We start from the raw sequence: 25,867 nt of genomic DNA, 5'->3' as shown, positions 1-25,867 counted from the left end.
TATATCCTAGCATCTTGAACATTGTACATTTTCTTGATGAAAATGTTTCTTGAAGGTAATTTTACTCTAAAGACATTCCCCAACAATGAACCTTTAGATGATATTATAATGAGAAGTAAAAATTTATCATGTGAATAATTTGTTTTAGAAATGCATCAACTCTTTGCAAAGATATATTTGATAAGAACTTGGAACCTTTGTCCTTGAGGATCTTGTAAATAGATTTTTCCATGTAAGCTAACCTTTAGCAGGCATAAGCACAATAAGAAATTGCAAAGAGATACATTTTTTTTGAAGGAAAAAGATTATCATCTGCTTTGGCTTTGATTTCAATTCATGACATTATTTGATTCAAGGAAAAATGTCTATCTTCATGAGGTACTTGAAGGGAGAGATATACAGACAGTTCTGCTAAGGACCCTTATGAAGGCAGAAGTCATGAGTTGTTTGAGCATTTGTTTTGATTGTAATCAACTTAATGTGTATTTTAGGAAATGAAAAAGGAAAATGGTCTCCTTAAGAGCCAGTCTGAGCAAAGGGCCAGAGAAGTCTGCCACCTGGAGGAAGAACTCAGGAAAGTCAAAGAGAGTTTAAATCAGAGCCAGAATTTTGCAGAAGAAATGAGAGGTGAGTAAACTTAGTGTTTTAGTTAGTTCTCTAAGTTATTACCCCAGTGAAGGAGGATGGATGACTTTAACATATTAGAGAAACTGAATTTTACCATATATTCACCCCAAAAGATCCTGTAGTTGATGTGGAAAAAGTATTCTCTCTTCCACTTTTTAATTTTCCAGAGAAATAGTTGTATTTTTAAAAATGAATGTATTGAGTCCTTGAATGCAAGGTTTTTACCACTTTGAAATCAGAGGGTAAATATTTTTCACAAGAAGCTCAGTTATCAGTGCCATCTCTCGTCCCAGTGTTGTTCTTTTTGTCCAAAGTGTGTTTGCCCATTACCTCCATTTCCCTTAGAATGAAAAAACTCCTATGTTTAGTGTATGTTTTCCAAACCCTGTAATAAATATTTGCATTTTTTTAATTAAAAAAATTTTTTTTAATATTTACTTTTTTTAGATGTCAATGGACCTTTTATTTATTTATTTATACACGGTGCTGAGGATGGAACCCAGTGCCTTGCACATGCTAGGCACGTGCTGTACCACTGAGCTACAACCTCAGCCCTGACCATTGCAATTTGAATAACCTAGTTGACCGAATGATGTCTTTTTTAAAATTTTGACTGAATGATTTTATTTCCTGACTTTAAAGTCAAGGAATTATCTATTTACAGCAGATGAACCCATCAATTGTTTCATTTTTGTCTGTGCTATGTTTTTAAATTATATATATATTTTCTTCTCTGGGGTGTCTGCATGTCTGGAATTTCTTTTCAAAGAAATATGACCCATGAATATGTGTCAATGTCCCTATGACTATTCTATTTGTTTGTTTGTTTGTTTATGCAATTGAGTCTTTCTGTGTTGCCCCGGCTGGTCTCAACTTTTTTCCTCCCCTAACATACTTGAGGAATATGAAGCCTTCTCATCACTATTCTATGAACACATTATATTCATCCCCAACTACGAGTGGCTATGGGTAGAGGTGAGGCATTGGGCAGAAATCAAGGTCATGAAAGCTTCCAGATGATTCTCATATCCTCTTGTCATCCTTACTGTGAGAAGCTAAACTGTGGATTGTTCTCCAAGATTACTCACATATAGGCCTTGAGAGTTAACTGATATGTAGCATCATGAACTTGTAGCTAAAATGGTGTTGTGAGTAGTTTTTTTTTTTTTTTTTTGAGACATCAGAATTACCATAGCGTGAATTAGGATATTTCAATTTTAGTTCTCTTCTCCTAGTTTTCTTGGAATAAATAATCAAAATATGGGGAAAATTTAGATATACACAAAGAAAAAGAAGTAAAGAAGTGCTCAAGGAAATATTCCCTTGGTATTTTTTTTTTTTTTTTAGAGAGAGAGAGAGAGAGAATTTTTTAATATTTATTTTTTAGTTATCGGCAGACACAACATCTTTGTTTGTATGTGGTGCTGAGGATCAAACCCAGGCCGCATACATGCCAGGCAAGCGCACTACCACTTGAGCCACATCCCCAGCCCCCCTGGGTATTTTATATAGCACTTTTATTAAGCTGCTTAAAAGAAAACTTAGTATGATACTATCATATTGTCCTTAAAATGAGCTTTTTCCTCACTGTCTTTATATAAACTTAGGTAATTATTAGGTGATCTGCTTTCCAAGAGGGATATAGCAATAATGTTGATTTTTACAAGGCTTAAGAAGTTATTTATTTGTTTCTTTTTTTTTTTTTTTAACGTCAGTGCTGGGGATTGAACTCAGGACCTTATGTATGCTGGCAAGCACCCTGCCACTGAGCTACATTCCTAGCCCTTGTTATGTTATTTTAAGACAGGTTCTCCCTAAGTTGCCCAGGCTGGCCTTTAAATTACAGTCCTCCTGCCTCAGCCTACAGAGTTCCTGAGATTTCAGGTGTGCACTACTGTACGTGGCTAGAGGGTAGAATTCTTTTTTTTTTTTTTTTTTTTTTGATACCAGGGATTGAACCCAGGACCACTTAACTACTTAGCTACCTCCCCAGGATCCCCCACCCCCTTTAAAAAATTTTTTTGAGACAGGTCTTACTAGGTGGTTAGAGCTTCACTAAGTTGCTGAGGCTGACTTTGAACTTGTGACTTTCTGCCTCAGCCTTCTGAGCCACTGGGATTATGGGCGTGTGCCACCATGCTTGGCTAGAATTCTTATAGAATAGATAATTATTAAAACATTGACAATTTTTTCTTTTTAAACTAGCTAAGAATACCTCTCAGGAAACCATGTTAAGAGATCTTCAAGACAAAATTAATCAGCAGGAAAACTCCTTGACCTTAGAAAAACTGAAGCTTGCCTTGGCTGATCTGGAAAAACAACGGGACTGTTCTCAAGACCTTTTGAAGAAGAGGGAACATCACATTGAACAACTGAATGATAAATTAAACAAGATAGAAAAAGAATCCAAAGCTTTATTGAGTGCTTTGGAGTTAAAAAAGAAAGAGTATGAAGAATTGAAAGAAGAGAAAACTCAGTTTTCTCATTGGAAAAATGAAAATGAAAAACTATTAAATCAGTTGGAATCAGAAAAGGAAAGCTTGCAGAGTAAAATCAATCACTTGGAAACCTGCCTTAAGACTCAGCAAATAAAAAGTCATGAATACAATGAAAGAGTAAAGACCCTGGAGATGGAACGAGAAAACCTAAATGTTGAGATCAGAAACCTTCACAATGTGATAGATAGCAAGACCATGGAGATAGAGACACAGAAAAAAGCTTATGTAGAACTACAGCAGAAAGCTGAGATCTCTGATCAGAAGCATAAGAAGGAAATAGAAAATATGTGTCTGAAAACTTCAGAGCTAACTGGGCAAGTTGGAGATCTCGAACACAAGCTTCAGTTACTGTCAAGTGAAATAATGGACAAAGACCAGCATTACCAAAACTTGCATGCTGAATATGAGAACCTCAGGGAACTCCTCAGATCCAAGGATTCTAATCTGGTGTTGAATGAGGATCATCACAGAAGTTGTTTGGTTTTTGAACAGCAGCCTACAGTGAATAATTCCTTTGCAAATCTAACAGGGGAACAAGGAACCATGCTTTCCGAAATAAGCAAATGCCACTTAGGTGCAGACCAAAGTCCAAAGCATTCAGCTCTCTTACAAAACAGAGTTGTTTCACTTGAATTTTCCTTAGAGTCTCAAAAGCAGATGAACTCAGATCTGCAGAAGCAGTGTGAAGAGTTGGTGCAGGTCAAAGGAGAAATAGAAGAAAATCTCATGAAAGCAGAACAGATGCATCAAAGCTTCGTGGCTGAAACTAGTCATCGCATTAGTAAGTTACAGGAAGACACTGTCGTTCATCAGAATGTGGTTAATGAAACTTTAGTTGCCCTGGAGAACAAGGAAAAGGAGTTGAAACTTTTGAAAGAACAACTAGAAGCTGAGCAAGCAGAGATTCAAGAATTAAAAAAGAGCAACCATCTACTTGAAGTCTCTCTAAAGGAGCTACAATTTTTATCTGAAACCCTGAGCTCAGAGAAAAAGGAAATGAATTCCATCATTTCTCTGAGCAAAAAAGAAATTGAAGAATTGACCCAAGAGAATGGGGCGCTCAAAGAAATTAATGAAACTTTAAGTCAAGAGAAAATGAGCTTAATCCAAAAAAATGAGAATTTTTTCAGCTGTATAGAGGAACGAGAGAAAAGCATTTCAGAGTTATCTGATCAGTATAAGCAAGAAAGACTTCTTTTACAACAGAGATGTGAAGAAACCGGAAGTGCATTGGAGGATCTTCATGAAAAATACAAAGCAGTACAAGAAAAGAACTCTGAATTAGAATGCTTACTAAAGGAATGCACTGGCATTTGTGAAAACAGAAAAACTGAATTGGAACAGCTAAAGGAAGCATTTGCAAAGGAACATCAAGAATTCTTAACAAAATTAGCTTTTGCTGAAGAAAGAAACCAGAAACTAATGCTAGAGTTGGGGATAGTACAACAAACTCTGAGATCTGAGATTACAGACATCCAAAACAATTCTCAGAATGAGGCTAATGGTTTAAAGCAAGAAATCATGACTCTAAAGGAAGAACAAAATAAGCTGCAAAAGGAAGTCAATGACTTATTACAAGAGAATGAGCAACTGATGAAGCTGACAGAGACTGAACTGGAACAGCAGCATCCAGATTTGGAAACAATTAGGGACTCTGTGAAAGAAACGGAGAATGAGATAAATAAATGTGATTTTCAGCTTCACATGGATCTTGAAGTTAAAGACATTGCTCCAGGCAGTTGTACTACACAGTTTATACAATTAGAAGCTTTGGTGAAAAATATGGAATTGAAACTTCAACAAAGTGAGAAGGAGAAAGAGTGCTTGCAGCAGGAATTACAGACAATTAGAGGAAAATTAGGAACTGGAAATTTGCAAGATGATCAGCCACAGGAAATTAGTGGCCTTAAAGACTGTGAAATAGATACAGAAGAAAGGTACCTTTCGGTGCTTCATGAATTGTCAACCAGTCAGAATGACAATGCACAGCTTCATTGCTCTCTGCAGACAGCAGTGAACAAGCTGAATGAGCTAGAGAAAATGTGTGAGGCACTGCGGGTTGAAAAGCTGGAACTGGTATCTGAGCTGAATGATTCAAGATCAGAGTGTATCACAAAAACGAGTAAAATGGCAGAAGAGGTAGAGAAACTAGTAAGTGAAGTTAAAATATTAAATGATGAAAATGGTCTTCTTCAAGATGAGTTAGTGAAAGAAATGTCAGATGGTGAATTTGGTGAGCAACAAAACGAGCAGACGTCAGTGTCCTTGAATCCTTTGGATGACAGTAATTCCTATGAGCGCTTGACCTTGTCAAATAAAGAAGTTCAAATGCATTTTGCAGAATTACAGGAGAAATTCTCATCTTTACAAAGTGAACACAAAATTTTACATGATCAGCACTGTCAGATGAACTCTAAGATGGCAGAGCTAAGGTCCTATGTTGATACATTGAAGGCTGAAAATTCGGCTTTGTCAGTGAATCTGAGAAACTTGCAAGGTGAATTGGTAAAGGACTTGAAGCCAGAACCTGAGGAGGGGCGTAATCTGTCACTGTCCTTCTCTTGTGTGACAGACAGCCCTAGCCTGACAAGTTTTGGAGAATCCTCTTTTTACAAAGATGTTTTAGAACAGACTGGAGACCTTTCTCTCTTGAGTAGTTTAGAAGGGAGTGTTTCAGCAAACGTGTCTAACATAGATGAAGTATCTTGTAGCCGTCTGGAGGAAAATCTGGCAAAGAAAGAAATCCCAAGTGCCCCCATGAAGAGTGTGGAAGAACTTGAGACCCTCTGTCAGGTGTACTTGGAATCCCTCAAGAATCTGGAAGAGAAAATAGAAAGTGAAGGGATTCTGAAAAATAAAGAAATTCAAGATCTTGAGCAGTTATTAAGTTCTGAAAGGAAAGAGCTCGATTGTCTCAGGAAGCAGTATTTGTCAGAAAATGAACAGTGGCAGCAGAAGCTGACAAGTGTGACTTTGGAGATGGAGTCCAAGTTGGCAGCAGAAAAGAAGCAGACGGAACACCTGTCACTTGAGCTTGAAGTAGCACGACTCCAGCTGCAAGGGCTGGACTTGAGTTCTCGGTCTTTGCTTGACTCTGAAGTAGAAGTAAGTACCTGGGATTATGTGCTATTTCTGTTGGCATGATCAGTAGTCACTCAACAAATGTTGACTTGAAATTGACATGAAATCTAAGTTAGTGTGTAAATATATGGTTCAAGGAAATATAAAATATTCCAAAATTTTTCTAAAACCAACTATAACTTTAGAAAAATGAGTAAATCTTATTTGAGGAATACATTTCTATAATGAGTAAATTTAAAGTGCTACTATTTCAACTATTACTACTGTTTATTACATGGGAAATTATTCAAGGTGTTGCTAAAGTCGGGGAAAATTATGGATTCAGAAGGTCTTTAGAATCTGTGTTTTCATTGAGAGTTAATAAGGCACACTTATGAAGGGTAATACGATAAGGATTTTATAACTCATGCCCTTTTTAGACTATTGTAATGTTACAGCATTATAGTCATGAAACTAAATATAGCAGATTGTTTAACATATTGCTTAACAAATTCTCTCTAACAATTTGCTGTGGTACAAATCTGTGATTTGGTATTATGTCATTTAAAGAGAACTTTATTTCTCTCTCCTTTGTTTTTGTACAAGGAATGTCCAGGAGTGCTTAACCTCTGAGCCACTTCCCCATTCCTTTTTATTTTTTGTTTTGAGACAAGGTCTTGATAAGTTGCATAGGGCCTTCTGAGGCTGCCTTTGGCCTTGTGACCTCTTGCCTCAGCCTCCTGAGCTGCTGGGATTCCAGGCATGTGCCACTGGGACTGGCAGGCTTTATTTATTGGATACGTACTTGTTTAGTTATTAAGGACTTGGTCCTTTCTCGTTGACCAGTTCAAATAATAATACTATATAGTTTGAGTCTCTCTCTGTATATTTCTATGAGGTGGGGAGAGAGTTCATGATGAGGGTCAAGAGGACTAGCCAAAATATCAACTCCTTATTTTGTAGATGAAAGGGAAATGAAATGCTTATATGTAATTTATCTAAGAATGTACATGGTAAGTGCTGTATTGGGCATGGAGACCTTGGGCTGGAAATCTGGTTATGAAACATTATACCTTCTTTTATTAAGGAGTATCTTAAATGCTGAGGATGGAAGCTAAACATTTATATGGAATTTGTTGGCTACTTAATTGATAATCACAAAGAAATCTTTAAATAAAATTTAGTTATAGTTGGGCACAATACCTTTATTTTATTTATTTATTTTTATGTGGTGCTGAGGATTAAACTCAGCCCCTTGCACGTGCTAGGCAAGTGCTCTACTGCTGAGCCACAACCCCAGCCCCACAAAGAAATCTTATATGTAGAGCTAGAGTATTCCTAGCAAGGAAGAAAAAAATTTCAATATATTAAATTTAATTGATAAAGTAACTTATATCTTCATGATGAATACATTGTCATTGCCTTGTACATATTTGGAATCTATTGAATGTTTAGTTGTGTTGAGTGTTTGGACAGAGAAAGCAGATGGAAAGATGTGATAGGAAATATGTGATTTGGAAAGATCTGCTTTTAGCAGAAGCCAGATAACATTTTCTATAAAGTAGTAATATTGATTTTCTTTGATGCTTCTTTAAAAATAAAATGCATTCTTGTGATCTATTATAATAACAGGCTATTCGGGACCAAAATGATAGCTGTGACTTAAAGGAAGAACATAATTCAGAAACTATAGAAGAAACACTCAAGCAGGATATTCATCAGATTTGTGATAAAGATGTTCAGCAAGACCTCAATCTAGAGATTGAGAAAATCAGTGAGACCAATAGCAATACAGCCAGACTTACAGGAGAGGAGTCTGGGGAGAAGTCCTCAAAAACCAATTATGAGATACTAGCAGAAGACAAAATTCAGGGCTATTCAGGATGTATTTCTGAATTGGCATTTTCTGGTCCAAATACTTTGATACCCATGGATTTTCTAGAGAATCAGGCATACATCCAAAATCTCCAACTGCAAGTGAAAGAGACATCAAACGAGAATTCAAGATTACTTCATGCAATAGAAGACCGGGACAAAAAAGTTGAAAGTTTGCTACATGAAATAAAAGAGTTAGACTCAAAACTCAATTTAAAGGAAGCACAACTGAAGACCAAGATTGAAACATGCATGCAATGGGAGAAAATGGTTGAGGAACTCAAGAAAGAAAAATCTGACTTAAGTGAAAAGTTGGAATCCTTTTCTCATAACCAGGATAACCAGGACTCATGCCAGAGAGTGGAAGCTTCAGATGGTTTTAGTTCTGATTTGGAGATGGGCACAGATGAATCATCGCATGAAGTTATTGAAGGTAACATATCCCTGGCAGATGACAAATGGAAAGAGAAATTTCTTGATGTGGAAAATGAGCTGAACAGGCTCACATCTGAGAAAGCTAGAATTGAACATCATGCCCTTTCTGTGGAAGCTGACTTGGAAATAGTTCAAACAGAGAAGGTACATTTAGAAAAAGACAGAGAAAATAAGCAGAAAGTTATTGTCTGCCTTGAAGAGGAGCTCTCTGTGGTCACAAGTGAGAGAAACCGGCTTCAGGGAGAATTAGATTCTGTGTCAAAAGAAAATGAGGCCCTGGATCAGATGTCTGCAAAGATGAAGGAGAAAATTCAAGAGCTGGAGTCTCAACATGGTGAGAGTCTTCATCATATTCAGGTGGTAGAGGCTGAGGTCAAGGACAAAACAGAACTCCTTCAGACTCTGTCCTCTGATGTGAGTGAGCTGTTGAAAGACAAAGCTCATCTCCAGGAGCAGCTTCAGAATTTGGAAGAGGACTCACAGGCCCTGTCTCTTGCAAAGTGTGAACTGGAGAACCAAATTGGACAACTGAATCAAGAGAAAGGATCACTGATGAGGGAATCGGAAAGCCTGCAGGCTAAACTGCAGGAGTCAGAACATGAAAAGTTAGCTGTCTCCAAGGCCTTGGAAGTTGCACTGATGGAGAAAGGTGAGTTTGCAGAGAGGCTGGGCTCAACCCAGGAGGAGGTGCATCAGCTGAGAAGAGGCATCGAGAAACTGAGAGTCCGCATTGAGGCTGATGAAAAGAAGCAGCTCCATGTCATGGAGAAACTGAGAGAAAGCCAGCGGGAGAATGATTCCCTGAAAGATAAAGTGGAGAACCTTGAGAGGGAATTGCAGATGTCAGAAGAAAACCAAGAGCTGGTGATTCTCGATGCTGAGAATTTCAAAGCAGAGATGGAGACCCAAAAAACTCAGATGGAAGAGATGGCTGAAAGCCTGAATGTTTTCAAGTCAGACCTTGTCACAGTTAGGGCTGAAAAAGAAAATCTGACAAAGCAACTACAAGAAAAACAAGGGCAAGTGTCAGAATTAGACGAGTTGCTCTCTTCATTAAAAAATCTGTTAGAAGAAAAAGAGCAAGAGAAAATGCGAATGAAAGAAGAATCTAGAACCCAAGTGGAGATGTTTCAAACACAGTTGAAAGAGCTAAATGAGGAAGTAGAAGCCTTGTATAATGACCAAGAAACCCAGAAAGCCAAGGAACAGAATTTAGACCCACCGGGGGAAGAGGTCTGTCAGCTGAGAAGCAGCATTGAAAAGCTGAAAGTACACATAGAAGCTGATAGAAAGAACCAGCTCCATGTCTTGGAACAGCTGAAAGAAAGTAAGCATCATGCAGACTTGCTTAAAGAGAGAGCTGAGAACCTTGAAAGAGAACTAGAGCTGTCAGAGAAAACTCAAGAACATGTGGTTCTTGAGGCCAGGAATTCCAAAGCAGAGGTAGAGACTCTGAAAGCAGAAATTGGAGAGATGACCCGAAACCTGAGAGACTTGGAATTAGATCTTGTTCATACAAGATCAGAAAAAGAAAATCTGACAAAAGAGTTACAAAAAGAGCAAACACGAGTATCTGAATTAGAAATACAGAATTCCTCATTTGAAAATCTATTGCAAGAAAAAGAGCAAGAGAAAATACGGATGAAAGAAGAATCTAGAACCGAAGTGGAGATGCTTCAAACACAATTGAAAGAGCTAAATGAGGAAGTAGAAACCTTGTGTAATGACCAAGAAACCCAGAAAGCCAAGGAACAGAATTCAGACCCACCGGGGGAAGAGGTCTGTCAGCTGAGAAGCAGCATTGAAAAGCTGAAAGTACACATAGAAGCTGATAGAAAGAACCAGCTCCATGTCTTGGAACAATTGAAAGAAAGTAAGCATCATGCAGATTTGCTTAAAGAGAGAGCTGAGAACCTTGAAAGAGAACTAGAGCTGTCAGAGAAAACCCAAGAACACGTGATTCTTGAGGCCAGGAGCTCCAAAGCAGAGGTAGAGACTCTGAAAGCAGAAATTGGAGAGATGACCCGAAACCTGAGAGACTTGGAATTAGATCTTGTTCATACAAGGTCAGAAAAAGAAAATCTGACAAAAGAGTTACAAAAAGAGCAAACACGAGTATCTGAATTAGAAATACAGAATTCCTCATTTGAAAATCTATTGCAAGAAAAAGAGCAAGAAAAAATACAGATGAAAGAAGAATCTGAAATTGCAATGGAAATGCTTCAATCACAATTAAAAGAGCTAAATGAAAAAATGACTACATTGTGTAATGACCAAGAGGCCTGTAAGACCAAAGAACAGAATCTGAGTAATCAAGTAGATTCTCTTGAACTTGAGAAGGCTCAGTTGCTACAGAGCCTTGATGAGGCCAAAACTAATTATATTCTTTTGCAATCTTCTGTGAATGGCCTTATTCAAGAAGTGGAGGATGGCAAACAGAAACTAGAGAAGAAGGATGAAGAAGTCAGTAGGCTAAAACATCAAATTCAAGACCAAGAACAGCTTGCCTCTAAACTGTCCCAGGTGGAAGGAGAGAAGCAACTTTGGCAGAAGCAAAAAGCAGAACTGGGAAATGTGACAGTGGAATTGGAGCAGAAAGTTCAAATGCTGCAATCCAGAAATGACACTTTGCAGGACACCTTCCAAGCACTGCAGCACTCTTATAAGGATCTAGAGAGTGAGCTTGAACTAACAAAAAGGGAAAAAATGTCTTTTGTTGAAAAGGTAAGTGGCTACATATATTTATATTTAAATATGTAATCACAAGGGAGGGAAACCACTTGTGAATTATAATTCCTTCTAGATGGTGTGTGTCCTGTTGTACCATACTGTGTAAAGATGTATTTGTGGGGTCTTGAACTGTGGGAATGCTGAGTTGGCTCTGATGTAGTAACTGCTGTGACACATTCATAAGGGACATCTTCATGGATTGAATCAAATTTTTAATGTGACACCTGCACATGGGGTAACTTTGGATTATGTGTAGTTACTGGTTCTTGTTGTAGTTCCCTTTCTTCCAGTAAGTACATCAGAGTGGCAGCATCCCCTTACCCAGTTGAGAGCCACGAATATCAGAGTAACAGGCACTGGTTGGTATTGGAGGGGTCTCTTGCCTTTTTGCCTTGCCTTTTTTACTTTTAGGAGAAAATAAAGACACTGAGCATTCATGGCTCCTAGGATTTGTCTGAGGTGCTTTGTGGTATGAGCTCCTTTTTTTATTACCTTCTTTTGTGCAGTCTTTTGTCTTGTGAGGTGATGATTAAAGGGGAGATCTGCCATTAAGAAGCTTAAATTATTAAAGAAAAAATAATTGTGGCCCAATATGTTTACTCACTGATCTAGGAAGTAATTTTAATCAAATTAAAATTTTAGTGAACAAATCATAGAAATTGTCAGGAAAATATAATTCATCATAACTCTTGTGTTTTCCATGTTTCAGGTTTTTGTGCTCTTTGTGAGAGATGGCAGTTAATGTAGACATGATAAGACAAACTATACCAGGCTGTTTCAACCTGAGGGGACAAATGCAAATAATACAACTGGTTTTAACTAATCATAGGCATGTTTCTGCAGATGAGTACAATACAATACAGGGGGATTTGTAGAGGTTTACGAACTGATAATTAGCTAAGGTGTGCCTCACCGATTGTTCTCTGATGCTTCATTCAAATTAATACCTTTATGAAGGATTTTGAGACATAGTAATAGTAATATTAGCTATATTAGACATAGACATAGTAATATTAGCTATTATTCTCTTCCTTATTCTTGTCTTTTATTAAATCTTTGCTGAGAAGAAGAGGTAAGCTTGCCAATAGGTTTTGAGGGTACTGGTTTAGTGGAATAGAAAGGAAGATTAGCCAGGTCTCATTTCATTATCTCAGGCTAAAGCAATGTCTCAAATAGGTTGTATCAGAGTAGTTAATTTGATCAAAACAGACCACCAAAAGCAGAACCTAATGAACATTAAATTTCAGGTAAACACAATGACTGCGAAGGAAACTGAACTGCAGAGGGAAATGCACGAGATGGTACAGAAAACAACAGAGCTGAAAAAAGAATTTAGTGAAGAGAAGAGCAGGCTAACTGAAGAATTGAAGGTGATGTTGGAAGAACTAAATAACAGCAAAGTGACTTACTCTGGGGCAGGCTCTTTACACTCGGATAATTCAGTGTTCACATTTCCCTTGTTTTTTTTTTTCTAAGATCTGTAGTGCACCATACTCTTTTTAGCTTTTGAAAAACTGATACCAGACTTATGTTCTGATCTGATTTGCAGTGATCTCACCATCATGGCTCTGAAGGAGCCATGCGACATTATCTTAGGAAACGTGGTTGATGATTGTGAGACTAACAAAGGAAAGGAGAGAACAACATTATCTTTTGGGAGACTTAGGAAACTGAGTGGAGGGGTACTGTTGTGTGTGTCTTCAGAAGTTCCGTTTTGCACACAATTCTTAAATTTACAATATATGATTCTTTATTATGTCTTGTAATTGTTTTCCCATATGCTTATAAAGAGAAATTCAAGATTTTAATTGGAATTACTTCTGTTTTGTAGATGGACCATCTAAAATATGTAAATCAGCTAAAGAAGGAAAATGAACGTGCCCAGGGCAAAATTAAATTGTTGCTCAAATCCTGTAAACAGCTGGAAGAGGAAAAGAAAACACTGCAGGAAGAGCTCTCTCAACTTGAAGCTGTACTGAAGCAGAAGACAGGTGGGCATTAGCTAAGCACATCAGTTATAAGACTGTCTCCCAGTGGTGAAATAGCATTGTGGTGTGCATGTATAGGATCTGTTTATAGTGCCCTATTCTCAGTGCTGATTTTGAGCACTTATCTGTTTTCCAATTTCTGAATTTTGTTCTTGAAGTCATTATAGAATGCAGAAGCAGGCCTGCATTTTGAAATAGAATTATTTCATCTACTCTTCTATAAAATATGCAAAAACCTGATAGTTTTTTAAACAATAGTACCTTTAGTTAATGAGCCTCTAAGAAGAGCTTTTCATGTTGATGCCTACTTAAGTCCTTTCTCCATCAAAGGCAGATTGGCATTTGATCTGCATTGACTTTGCTAATTTATAATTGGCTGATTCTGGTTGACTGTGGCCCATCCTCATGGTTTGCTTAAAGGGAAAATGTAGGGAGCTGTATTTTTGGGTATGTTGGCAAAATTAAAAAAGCAAAGAAATAATAACTTTCCCTATCAGTTTTCTCCACTTAGCCCTCAGTGTAGCCTGCCTCCTGTGTGGGCAGATGGTGGCAGGCACGGTGTAAGTGTGCTTAGAATGCAGCGTGCAGGGCACACAGCACTCTCCCCTGTCGGAAGGGCTCTGGGTGGGAGTAGGTTGGAGTTTCAGGGAGATTTGTAGTGCCCCCAAACTCCTGTCCACCAGACCCTATATTACCTCTAAATGGTTTCAGAGCCTTTTTGGACTTCCCTATTCACTGGTCCCCTACACTTTTTCAAAGCCATACAATAGAGACTTATGTTTATTCACTTATGTTGGAAAGAATGGGTGAGGAAAAAGCCATTTTTTATGTAAGCTCTCATGTTATTAGTTTTACAAGGAAGTTTTAATAGGGTGGCTGAAATAGGAGTTTCAGATTTTGGTGACTTTTATTTAAGCTATTCCAATAAGATCATGCTAAAATTCTGCTAGAATAAGAGATTCTTCTCAAAATAGAAGTTGTTTGAACTCTTAGAACATGAATAGATAAATCTCCATAAATCCTCTAAAAAATTCAAAGAACAGGCCTAAAATTATTTGCTGCTTCTCAATGCCCAATGTGTCTGGGTCAGCATCAAATTACTATAATATATCATTTTATTTTGGACAGGCAATGTTGTGGAAGCTAAAGTGGATGAATTAATGACTGAGCTCAAAGAGCTAAAAGAAACTCTTGAAGAAAAAAACAAGGAGGCAGATGAATATTTGGATAAGTACTGTTCCCTGCTCATAAGCCATGAAAATCTGGAGAAAGCAAAAGAAATGTTAGAAACACAAGTTGCTAGTCTGAGTTTACAGCAATCTAAACGTGATCTCAGAAGTTCTCCTTTGCTAACTTCATCCGTTCCAGGACCATCTTCAGTCTCTTCTGTTAGAGAAAAGAAGTCATCATCTGGTCAAAATAAAGCTTCAGGCAAGAGGCAAAGGTCCAGTGGGATTTGGGAGAATGGTGGAGGACTAACACCTTCCACCCCAGAGATGTTTCCTAAAAAAATTAGAAAAACCAGCAAAAGTGGGGTTCAACCTGATGAGGATGAAGAAGAGACTGAATACGAGCCAGAGGGACTCCCTGAGGTTGTAAAGAAAGGTACACATAATTTTAAAACAAAATTCTAGGGCTGGGAGTGTAGCTGGGCGATGAGTGCATGCTTAGCTTTTGCAGTCTCTAGAACCAAAATTAAAACAAATAAAACAACAACACCAACAAAATAACTAAAATTATATGTGTTGTTTTGAAAAATTCACATGTAAAAAAGTTAGAGGTATTAGATTATTGTGCAACAATCCTAACTGGCCTCTAGAAACCACTTTTGAATTGATAAGATATATATCTTCCTTTGGGTCATGAGGGAATGAGTAGGATTAATTACTCATGGCATACTACCTAAAGAACTGGTTGATTTGAAAAAACCCTTTTTAGAATTTGATATTTCTTTGCAGACAAATCTACAAATCAAGGACCCCTCAAGCTTTCTTTTCTTGAGTTGGGTCCAACTCAGATATTATACAAGCTGGACAGAGGGCCTGGTGAGGTTGACTACCCTGCCTGAAACCACTGAACACTTTTTTTTTTTTTTCCCAAAAGTGTGGCTCAGGTACCTGGGGCTGGTCTACAAACTGCCCATTACTAGTTCATGACAAAGAAAGGTTCAGAAATTGAAAGTAAGAGTTTGGAAATTTTCATAGCAATGTGATAATTGCTGTAAAGTCAAAGCATGTAGACTTTTTTCTATTTTTTTTTTTGGTGGTTCTGGGAATTGAACCCAGGGCTTTGTGCATTTGAGGCAAGCACTCCACCAACTGAGCTATATCCCCAGCCCTGATTCAGTCTTATTATACAAAAATATTACTCCACAGCAGATTGACATCTTGCCTCATCTCTTCCTACCCCCACAAAAATCAGGATGCATTCTTTGCCATAGATGGTTTGAGAAACATTGTTCTGAATAACTAGCCACTATATAGGTAGCTCTCTCTCTCTCTCTCTCTTTTTTTAGAGAGAGAGAGAATTTTTTAATATTTACTTTTTAGTTTTCAGTGGACACAACATCTTTATTTTTTAATTTTTTTATGTGGTGCTGAGGATTGAACCCAGCGGCCCGCGCATGCCAGGTGAGCACGCTACCGCTTGAGTTACATCCTCAGCCTTAGCTATCTCTTTTTGATAGGTGATTTTTATTTGTAAAGGCTTAGAAATGATCACTGCTTAGTTAGCCCTGAAGGTCCTTGTGGAGTGTGACATGATTTTATTGTCCTTGGGATTGATCTCCTCTCTTTGTCATGAAGGTCATGTCATTTCCTTCTCTAGAAGGAGATACCCCTAGGGAGTGTGAGTCCTTATCTGGAAGGCTAGTCTGTCCTACCTAGTCCTGCATGGGAGTGGTTGCCTAAAGCTGCTGTTACCATTTTACATTCCCCTCTTTTTTTTTTCTCCAATTCATATTTTTTAATGAGGCCTGTTAGTGTCCTTCAGATCTTAAAAGAAGAAGCAGAATTTTTTTTTCTGTGTAATACTATTTCCCCCTTTTTTTCCATTACAGTTTTTTATGTTTCTAATAAAAGATAACATATAAATTATTCACTCAATTTGATAACTCCTAGAATAACTATTAAATTTACTACATTGTCTCTGTGACTGAGAAAATAGTTTTGGACCTTTATCTTTGTTAAAACTTTGCCTAATAAATGTCATTTGAAGCCTATATAGTATTGGACCTAGCAGTGTTGACAGTTACCTTTTTTGGACTTAGGGTTTGCTGACATCCCAACAGGAAAGATTAGCCCATATGTCCTGCGGAGAACAACAATGGCAACTAGGACCAGTCCTCGCCTTGCTGCACAGAAGTTAGCCCTGTCACCCTTAACTTCAGGCAAAGAAAACCTTGCAGAATCCTCCAAACCAACAGCTGGTGGCAGCAGATCACAAAAGGTAAACTACTGTGAACATCCATCCATCTCCTATCTTCGATTCAGAAACTGCAGTGCTATCTGAGCCAGGGCTGGACTCTGCATCCTTTTAAGTCTGAGCTTTCTTTCTAATGCGGTATAGATAAGTCAGCAGTGAGCAAGCCCCAGGATAAGCATTACAGTTTCCTGCAGTATGATCTCATTCTCCACCCAACCGACCACTTACAAATAGTTTGCTGAGAAATGACATTGTTCTGTGAAACCTCGGTGGACTTGTAGGAAAGTTTGAAGCATGACTGCTAAAGGATTCAAAGACAAGTTTTCCTTCTGGCCATGCGTATTGCTTATTGTTTGTTTCAGACTTTTTATTCTCACTCATCTGCCCCCAGCTACTTATTGTTTATGGCTTTTATTCTTTATTTTCTGCAGAAAGCACTATTTCAGTAGCTATCCAAAGAAAAGAGCTGTTTATGGATTTCTCTGTTGTGATTGTTGAGGATAGGGCAGAATGTTTGAAAGTAGCTTATAAGCAGCCCAGAAAATGTATTTGAAGTATAGAGAATATTTACTTAACATATCTTTTTTTTAGTTGTATTTTTATGTGTTGCTGAGGATCGAACCCAGGGCCTTGCATGTGCTAGGTGAGTGCTCTACCGCTGAGCACAACACCCAGCTCCTGCTTAACAGATCTTTATTCCTAATACTACATATTCCAACAGCTGCTGTTTCTGTACACAGAGTCAGGAGGAGTCAGATTTGGGTTCCTGGTATAGACTGTGTCATTTCCTGGAGAGATGACTAGGAGCCACCCTTACTCCCAATAGAAACCAATATCCATTCCTGTTTGATACTTATGGAGAGCAAATGAAGTATTTGGCCCTCCCTTGAAGCAGAATACTATGGCACTTCGCTAGTCCTCTGTACTTCTATTATCTTAAGGCAGTTGCCTTTCTTGTACTTGCTCAATGTCTGTCTTCTGATTTGCAGAGTGAGTAGGTAGCTGATTATGTCTGTGGTTTACCTGTGTCTTCATGTCTAATGAGAAGCCTGACAGTGAGCAGATATTTGTTGAATGAATGGAGCTGTGAATGTTGTCTTGAAGTGACCAAAGTAATAGATGTTTATAAAGGTATTTTAGGAAATCATCTTATGAAATCAGCTTGTGTTTCTGTTCTCCCTTCTTTCATAAGGAATTGATGGTAAAAGCTGTTCGCATGTGGTGTTCAGATTTATTATCTAAGAAAAAGCTCTTTGCACACTAGGGGGCCTTCTTTCTACACCATTGTTGAGCCTGCTGCTCCAGAGCAGTAACCATGGTTTCCTGCAGATTTGTGTTCTGTGCATTAGCTATGCAGTTCAGTAGGCACCAGTAGTCATGATGAATTGCTAAGCAGTATTGTGCACTTTGGAGATGAATGGTGGGGGGTCCTCTTGAGAGGAGTGTATAGGAGGCTTCATGATTAAATTCAGCCTTTTCAAAACCTAGTCTAGTAATTTTCAATTTAATCCCGTATTTTCTGAGTTGCCCTGTAAACTTGCTTCAATCTGTTAATCATATTTTATTGTTTAGTTTTGAAAATATAGAAGAAGGTATTCCTTCAAAATCACTTGCTTAGACACCCAGGATTATGAGCTTTCCCCTAAGGTGACTGGCTGAGTTTTGAGAGAGAGAGTTCTCTCTCACATTGAGTGACATCTGATAAGTTCAAAGGGGGAAAATGGATGAAATGCAGATTATGTATGAATCCCCAATCTTTATTGGGGATTAATAAATCCAGGAGCTCCCAGTTTGCTGGGGACAAGGAAGCCAGTGATGGTAGACTTAATCTGACCGTGGACTTGGCATTCAGTGCCAGAGGACCAGTCTTATGTTATAAGCCCATCATGGACAGTGGTGGTTCTGTCTATGTTTCAACGGGAACCTTGCATAGTTTTCTGCCAGTGAAGTTGGTTTTCACTGAGACATGCACATCGTCACTCTCTCCCAACTGTGGCTGCCTTCACTGGTAAGATGATTGGGGTATGGATACAATATCTTAATAAACTAAATACTTGGTGAATTTGACTTAATCTGTTCATGGACCATTCTAAGGTTAACTAACCAATGTGAGGTTCAAATTCCTAGTTTAAACTCTAATCACAGAATATAGCTTCTTCAATTGAGTATCAGAGAAATAGGGTCTGGAGAGCAGAAGTCAAGGAGTGCACTTTAGGCATTTAATTGGGATTAAGAAAAAAGCTTTACTGACTCAATTTATTATTTCTTATGCATTTTTCTCTCTTAGGTAGAAAAGATTTGACATTCCTATATTTTGATGCATTCAAGGGAAACACTTGCTTTGATATTTCTCTCTCTCTCTTTTAAGATAATACCAATAAAACCCTGTTCTTTTCCTTCAGCTTTTCATGGATGGTTATTTTCCACTTAGTCCTGGTCCTTCATTGCTGCACATGATCTGAGATAGAAGTAAGCTTTCCAGGGTTTGAATTGTTGGCCAGATTCACTGTTTTCCATAATGAAAAGTATTTAACTGCCTTTTAAAGTTACATACTTCCTATGGAAAGAATATAAAGGGGAAAATAATTTCCATTCTCTTCTTGCTTCAGAAGGGGGTCCCTGGAAGTCATTCACTCAGGGAACGTTTGTCACATCATGATTTTCCAACATCTGTGCTGACCACCTGTTGGCTTTCTCTTTTTCTTTTAAAGATCTCCTTACTTTTTGCTTCAATTTTTGCCTTTAACTGAGTTGAAGCTTTTCTATACTTCATTTGTCTTGCTCTTTCTGTTTTCTGACTCTGTATTTTTTTTCACTACTAGGTAAGTCTCAAATCTTGACTCATTTTTTTTGGATACCTCCTTCTCTTGAAAGGCAGGACCTTATAGAGGGCATCTGATAGCTGCCCTGCAGCTGTAATTCAAATCTAGTGGTGAGACAAACAACAACATAAGGAGCCCAATTAAAATATCTTTATATGAAGAATAGGTCCTGGGTCTTCTAAATGTTGTAAATAGAGCTCCTACCTATGAGGTTAGTATTACTCATTTGGATTATACTTATTTTAAATGACAACAGAGGTTCAGTTGGGACAAATGGAGGCAGATTTTGGTCCTCACTTAGGAGTATATTAAACATTTCCCAAGTAATGGAGCATATTGTTGGCAGTGGAGATACAGAAGTAAGAAAGATAGTCTTTGTCTTCTAAGAGTTTAAATTCTTTCTTGGGAACAAACTTGGCCATCAGAGGTGTCCAGGGAAGTCGGATGACTTGTTATAAGTTCATGTCTGATGTTCTAACTCCTCTGTTAGGTGAAGCCTGTTCTCAGGGAAGAAAATATTAAAATTGTATACAACTTATGAGCTTGGTGACATAGTGCTATATTTTCATGTTATATACATGTGATTATGATTTTAGTCTCTAACAGAGGTCTGTGTTGCAGGTCAAGGTTGCTCAACAGAGCCAAGGCGGTTCAGGCTCTGCCTTCCAAGAGTCCACCACGAAATCTCTGTCTGTCAATCATCTTCCTGAGAGAAGTTCAGCTGCCAACCCCAGAGAGGGCCTGAGAGCCACTGGAGGCCGTCCTGCCCCAAGCCCAGGTGCTGCACCTGAGCCCAGGAGTAGTGAGAACTGCAAGGTCCAGTGAAGAGCCTCAAGGGTTTGGACTCCTTGATAATGACTGTGGCTTACCAGAAGATACTGCCTATAGGGACTTTTCTTTGGTCAGGGAGCACTTTGTCAGTGGGGAGCAAACCATTCCTTATCTTCTGGATATATTGTCCTCTTTAGATCTCCACATGTAAGTACTGGAGAAGTTTGGAAGCACTGATCCCCTGGCCACCATTGCTGGTGTAACATATCTATTGTAATGTAAATAGTGCTGTATAAAGCATCTTGGTAATCTGTTAAAAGTAAATAGCAAGCAACCTCTATTTGTATGTAGATTTTAACCACCTCCCCCACAAAAAATGCAATCAACAACTCCCAGGAAAATGCAAAATTTTGCTTTATACTCTTTCCTTTACATGCGTTAGGCATGAAATAATTCTAGACTGAATTTCTGTAAGCTTAGTAAAATGAAAGAAAACCATACTATGTTTCTAAGGAAAACATGTACATTTGCACATGTGGGTATGTTCATCCTGTTCTTCCAGTGTGTTCTTCCAGTGTGCTGTATTGCTCATATAGCCTGTACATACATGTGTGGGGGGTACTAGGGAGGTATGTGTGTTTATTTCTTAGTCTGTTGTAGGCTCCTTAGAGGTATACTGTATCATGATTTCTGTCATTGTGCTTTCTTCATCTTAAAGACCATTATAGTTCTTTGGTATGCATTGTCACATCTGGTTTTGTATTAAAATATGACCTTTTCTCCGTCTGATTAAAAAAAAATTACTTTCGTGTTTTTAAAAGTGAGTCATTCCTAAATATAAAGGTATTATGAATGTTGGCATTATTACTTGTTAACTACAACAGCCTCTTATGAAAGTAAAATATTTGGGAAAATGATATAGATCTTTGAGCACATGATACAAGTATGTTCAGTGAACATATTCAGGTATATGAAAAGATATGATTTACAATGCAGGTCATAAAGATTGAATGAAAATATGTCTAGCCTCATGCCTAGCACATTGGGTATACCCACTAAATCACATTAGCAAGTGTATGACATTTTCCAGCTCCATTTGTTGATGAGAGTGTTTTGAAAATATGCATGTGTTACGAGCCATTTCAAATTAAAAAAATTCCAATAAGCCTTTATGTCCTTGAATCAGGGGAAAAAAGTTTTTCAGGACATGAGTTAGTAAAAGATAATTTATTCTTGGCTTTTGGTTCAGATTGATGGTCAATCCTTGACAAAAACATCATTTTATATTTTGAAATTGCCCTTTGCAAACTGGCCTCTATGGTTGGATAATGCTTCAGTCATATTAAGCGACTTAGTATTCATGTACTGAAAGTGATAGCCTACTTTCCTCTTGTTTCTTCAGTTGCTCAGGGTTGTGGCCGCATACAAAATCCTTATCATAAATCATCCCAAGGTTGCCATGTGCTCAAGGGCACATCCCTGAATAAACATTGCTGGGATCAGGCCATCAGCTTTACTGGCTGTCTCTAGTGACTGGAAGATTCCACTCCATACACCCTGCTGGGCAGCTTCTTGGGTCCTTGAAAGCATCTTCATCTTTTCTTAGGTTTGCTGGAGCTCCTGATTTTGTTGCACAAATACTTCTGTTACTGACAGTAATAGGTTTGCCCCTTGGTGAGTGCAAAGCCCATAAGCACAACCAGGAGAGAAAAGATACATTCCTGAGCATGCTCAGTTCCAGGTCATGCTTCTTTATACACGGCATGTTCAAAAATGGCAGACAGGAAGGTCTCCTAGGTGGAAAATTTAGCATTATAATGGACAAAGTTTACTTTAGGTCATCTAGAAGAGGGGCTGTGTCACTTTAGGTGATTTTTATCAATTCCTGTCTTCTCTAGTGGGCCTTATCTGAAATACAACTTGAAAAATTAGCAGTCATTTAAAGGGGCAGCAACTCTTGCCCTTAAGAAGCTTGCCCCTTGAAGTACCTGCCTCAGCTACCATCTTCATTTTTGTAATCATAGAGAATTGTTCAGAATTTTAGAAATAAACAGTGGGTCATTCAGTATTATGTTTTCCTTGAGCTGGTAATATGTCTTGTACTGAGAGCTGATCTATGTGTGGGTTACAGCCTAGCTCTCAAGTACTTTATAAACTGGTTGAATCACCAATAAGATCCTAGCTGACAAAACACGGTGAAATAGACCAAGTTCAGAAATCTGGGAATCTGATTCTCATTTGTACAATGAGGGTCTTGGTTGAAATTGATACTTTTTCCTTGAACATTCTACAGGAACCGAAATGGCTCTTTGTGTTATTGGCAGTTTTCAGGAGTACAAAGAAATGGCATCTTCAGTAGGAATGGAATTAAATCTTCCATTTAAATGTAGCCTGATTCCTTAAGAGTTACCTCACACACCTTTAAGATTTGTACTTTTTCTCATTGGACCTCAATTTATTTAATTTGAACTGTCAATTTTTTTAGATATTTGAGCCTGGAAAGAGGTCAGGGCACTTATTTCCTAACTGGGAGGGGACACCTGCTTCACTTTCCTACTGGCTTGAATCTGCAAAGGGCTTCTTACTACTCTGAAGCGTGGTTCATCAAATGGATCGTTATTTTAGAACTTCAAAGTTGTTCCAAAGATTTGGACTCTGGCAATACATCATGAAAGAAATTGAAGTGGAAGACCAACTGATCAATTCTTGCAGGGCGTAGATTTTATTGCACCACTGATAGAAGCTGAGCTCTTCACTAACATGTTTTCATAGTTCTTTTGTGGTTGAGTGGGAGTTGCAATTATTTTTTGAAGAGGATACTGCTTGAAATTGGTACCTGCCAGCTGGTACTTGAGTGTTGCTGTCTCCCATTTCTATTGGGATAAGCTGCCTTCCCTTTGGGGGAACAGGCTTTATGCCAAGTTCACTGGCTAAGAACCTTGGGGACCTATGGCTTGTGTCAATCCCCAAGTGCTGTGTATCTCCTGCCACTACTCAACCTAAACTATGGCTCAACGCATGAATGCTGTGTGGGAAGTTCTATACGTTTCACAAGGTGTTTTCACAGGTTTGCTCAAAACTTATACCTTTGTGAGACAGACAACTGTGAAGGCTGAGATTAAGTGATGCTTAGAATTTGGGTAGAACATGTTTAATAATTACAATGTATTTTGCCAACAACCTTGCAAAGTGGGGATCATCAATATAAGAGTTGAAGTATTTACTCAAAAGCAGCCAAGATGAGTTTCAACCCCTTTCGTTTGTCATCTGCCACTCTAGAGGCAAGCTGTTCCTGGATAATTCTGATAGTAGATGTTCAGGTTACATAAGTAACTTTTCTACTGTCTATGTGTGATGGAGACATCCCTAAGTCTAGGATGATTGCATCTAACTTGTGCTACCTTATATTGAATTTTCAAAACATGAGACTAGCTATATATTTTAACCCCCCAAATTGTAACTAGTCACTTCATTATTACTTAGTAAAGTATTGTACTTAAATAAAGGTAAATTTTTTTAAAAGAGTCTTTTGGAAACATGTAAAATCTAAATATTTGCAAGGTTTTGATTATAAAAGTTTAGGATAATATTGACATTGCAAGTGAAAGGTGTGGGAAAACTTGGGATTCCATATGACTTTGAATAAATTACTTACATTGTGTGCCTTCTTTTTAACTCATTGGTGAAGTTGCAATCACACCTTTTGGAGTCCTTTTGATGATTAAATTGATTGGATAGTACTTAGCTATTCTTATGATATTGCACTTCATAAAATGTTGGTTATACTATATATGCAGTTAATTGCATGGACAATTAAAAAAATATATTTCAACTTAAAACTGTTAGATAAACTTGTTCATCTTACATAAAGCATTAGTTTCATATTGTTTTCCTATAAAATTTTCATCTCAATAATGCTAATGCTTTTTTTGCAAATAAAATTTAATTACCTTAGATTTGTACATATAATCCTATTGCTGATCATGCAAATGAACCATACACTGTTTTTTGTTTTTGTCAGTTTGGCTCATTAAAAATGCCCAAAGAAAACAATCACTGCAGTTTTGCTTACAAAATTGACTTGTTTTTGTACACCTGAAGTTCGAATATAAATTGGTTATTTGCAAATTTATACATTTCCTTATAAAAACAACATAACAAACTGTTCTTAAATTCAAGCCCAGAAAGACAATTTAGCTCATAACATGTCAAAATGGCAATTAGGTTTGTTTCAAACTATACAAAAACTCCACTCATAGCATTTTTTTTTTTTTTTTTCTCTACAAAAACATTTTAAGGGGCTGGGGATGTGGCTCAAGTGGTAGCACGCTCGCCTGGCATGCGTGCGGCCCGGGTCCGATCCTCAGCACCACATACAAACAAAGATGTTGTGTCCGCCAATAACTAAAAAATAAATATTAAAAATTCTCTCTCTCTCTCTCTCTCTCCCTCCCTCTCTCACTCTCTCTTAAAAAAAAAACAAACAAAAAAACAAAAAAACATTTTAAGAAAGAGATTGTCCAAAACTTATTTTCCTATCCTTTAACTATTTTTCCAGTGTTTCCCACTCTTCTGCTTCTGTGCTAACAGACAGGAAGTGTCTAGTGTCTCAGGACAGAGACAAGGGGATGCAGGCTCCTGTCTGGGATAGCAGCTGTTCCCAGTCTGAAAGGAAAAGTGGTGGCTTTATGTTGGTTTTGATGCTGCAGGCAAAGGCAGCTGGATAATGTTGGTATGTTTGTGTGTGTAAATTTAAATGGTTCCATTGATGTTTTAGAAAATCACAAGGAAACACACATATCCCCAAGCTTTGTACATTTTCTGCTCACTTGCAGACTTGAGTTCCAGCCCACAAAATTCCCACCAGCCCCTGTCTCTTTAATTCAAGGATTAGCAGTTGAATAGATTACTGTATTCCTTTCTCCTCTAGGGCACCTTGCCTATGATCAGAGGATAATGTGTAAAAAAAACACCATATTTGCCAAACCAAATCCTTATGGTTTCATATGCTTTATCTCTTTGATATTAAGTCATCTTGCAAAGTGAGCCATATATTTCCATTCAAAAAACACCCAAACAGGTTAAGTTTGTGTCAAAACACAACTGAGGGTTGTAGTCTTGACCTCTCAGTCCAAAGATCTTCATAGATAACCATATGATTCTCTGTTAGCTAAGAGGCTGACCACCAGCCTGGCAGGTTTTTTTAGAATTCCATTCTGAACCCAATGGGAAATTTCCTTCTGTTAGGGACCAAGACAGCTCCACTCAAGAAAAATGCACTTTACCTCATTTACTCTTTTTGCTATAGTGGGGAGTTTGCCATCAAATTTCTAGTTGAGATTACCCTGTTATCAGAACAGGGAGTTTTATATCTGTTTTCTCCAGTGCTTCTTATGCAAGGGGGTGGGAAAATTTCCCAGCTATGCACTTTCTAGTGAAATTGGGATATCCTGAGTTTGAAATGTGAACAGATCCCTTTGGTGTTGAAATCACAGCTGTGTTATCTAACAGCGTTTGCTGGCTGTGTGCCCACTCCCTCCTGCTAGACCTTGACTCCTTGGGCAGTCCACAGGAGGGGGTTATTTGTCCTGGTTACCATCTGTTTGTTGTTTTAGTGGCCATCTTCCTGGACTTAGGC

At 38.0% G+C, this 25,867-nt stretch overlaps 1 protein-coding gene across 1 annotated transcript in view; it reads left to right on the top strand.

Annotated features, from left to right (window-relative positions):
• Positions 1-20,698, top strand: part of Cenpf (centromere protein F) — a 48,948-nt gene extending 28,250 nt beyond the window's left edge. Inside the window, exons 10-18 of the mRNA XM_076831750.1 lie at positions 492-627; positions 2,833-6,230; positions 7,818-9,728; positions 10,275-11,219; positions 12,473-12,625; positions 13,057-13,216; positions 14,342-14,818; positions 16,482-16,660; positions 20,080-20,698. Coding sequence (XP_076687865.1) covers positions 492-627; positions 2,833-6,230; positions 7,818-9,728; positions 10,275-11,219; positions 12,473-12,625; positions 13,057-13,216; positions 14,342-14,818; positions 16,482-16,660; positions 20,080-20,283 — 7,563 coding nt within the window. The 3' untranslated portion in view covers positions 20,284-20,698. The remainder of the gene's footprint in view (positions 1-491; positions 628-2,832; positions 6,231-7,817; positions 9,729-10,274; positions 11,220-12,472; positions 12,626-13,056; positions 13,217-14,341; positions 14,819-16,481; positions 16,661-20,079) is intronic.
• Positions 20,699-25,867: the final 5,169 nt, after the last annotated feature.

Source organism: Callospermophilus lateralis, chromosome 13, assembly GCF_048772815.1.
Source record: "Callospermophilus lateralis isolate mCalLat2 chromosome 13, mCalLat2.hap1, whole genome shotgun sequence".
NCBI lineage: Eukaryota > Metazoa > Chordata > Mammalia > Rodentia > Sciuridae > Callospermophilus > Callospermophilus lateralis.
The sequence above is the reverse complement of the archived record's forward strand: the minus strand, read 5'-3'. Positions and strand labels throughout refer to the sequence as shown.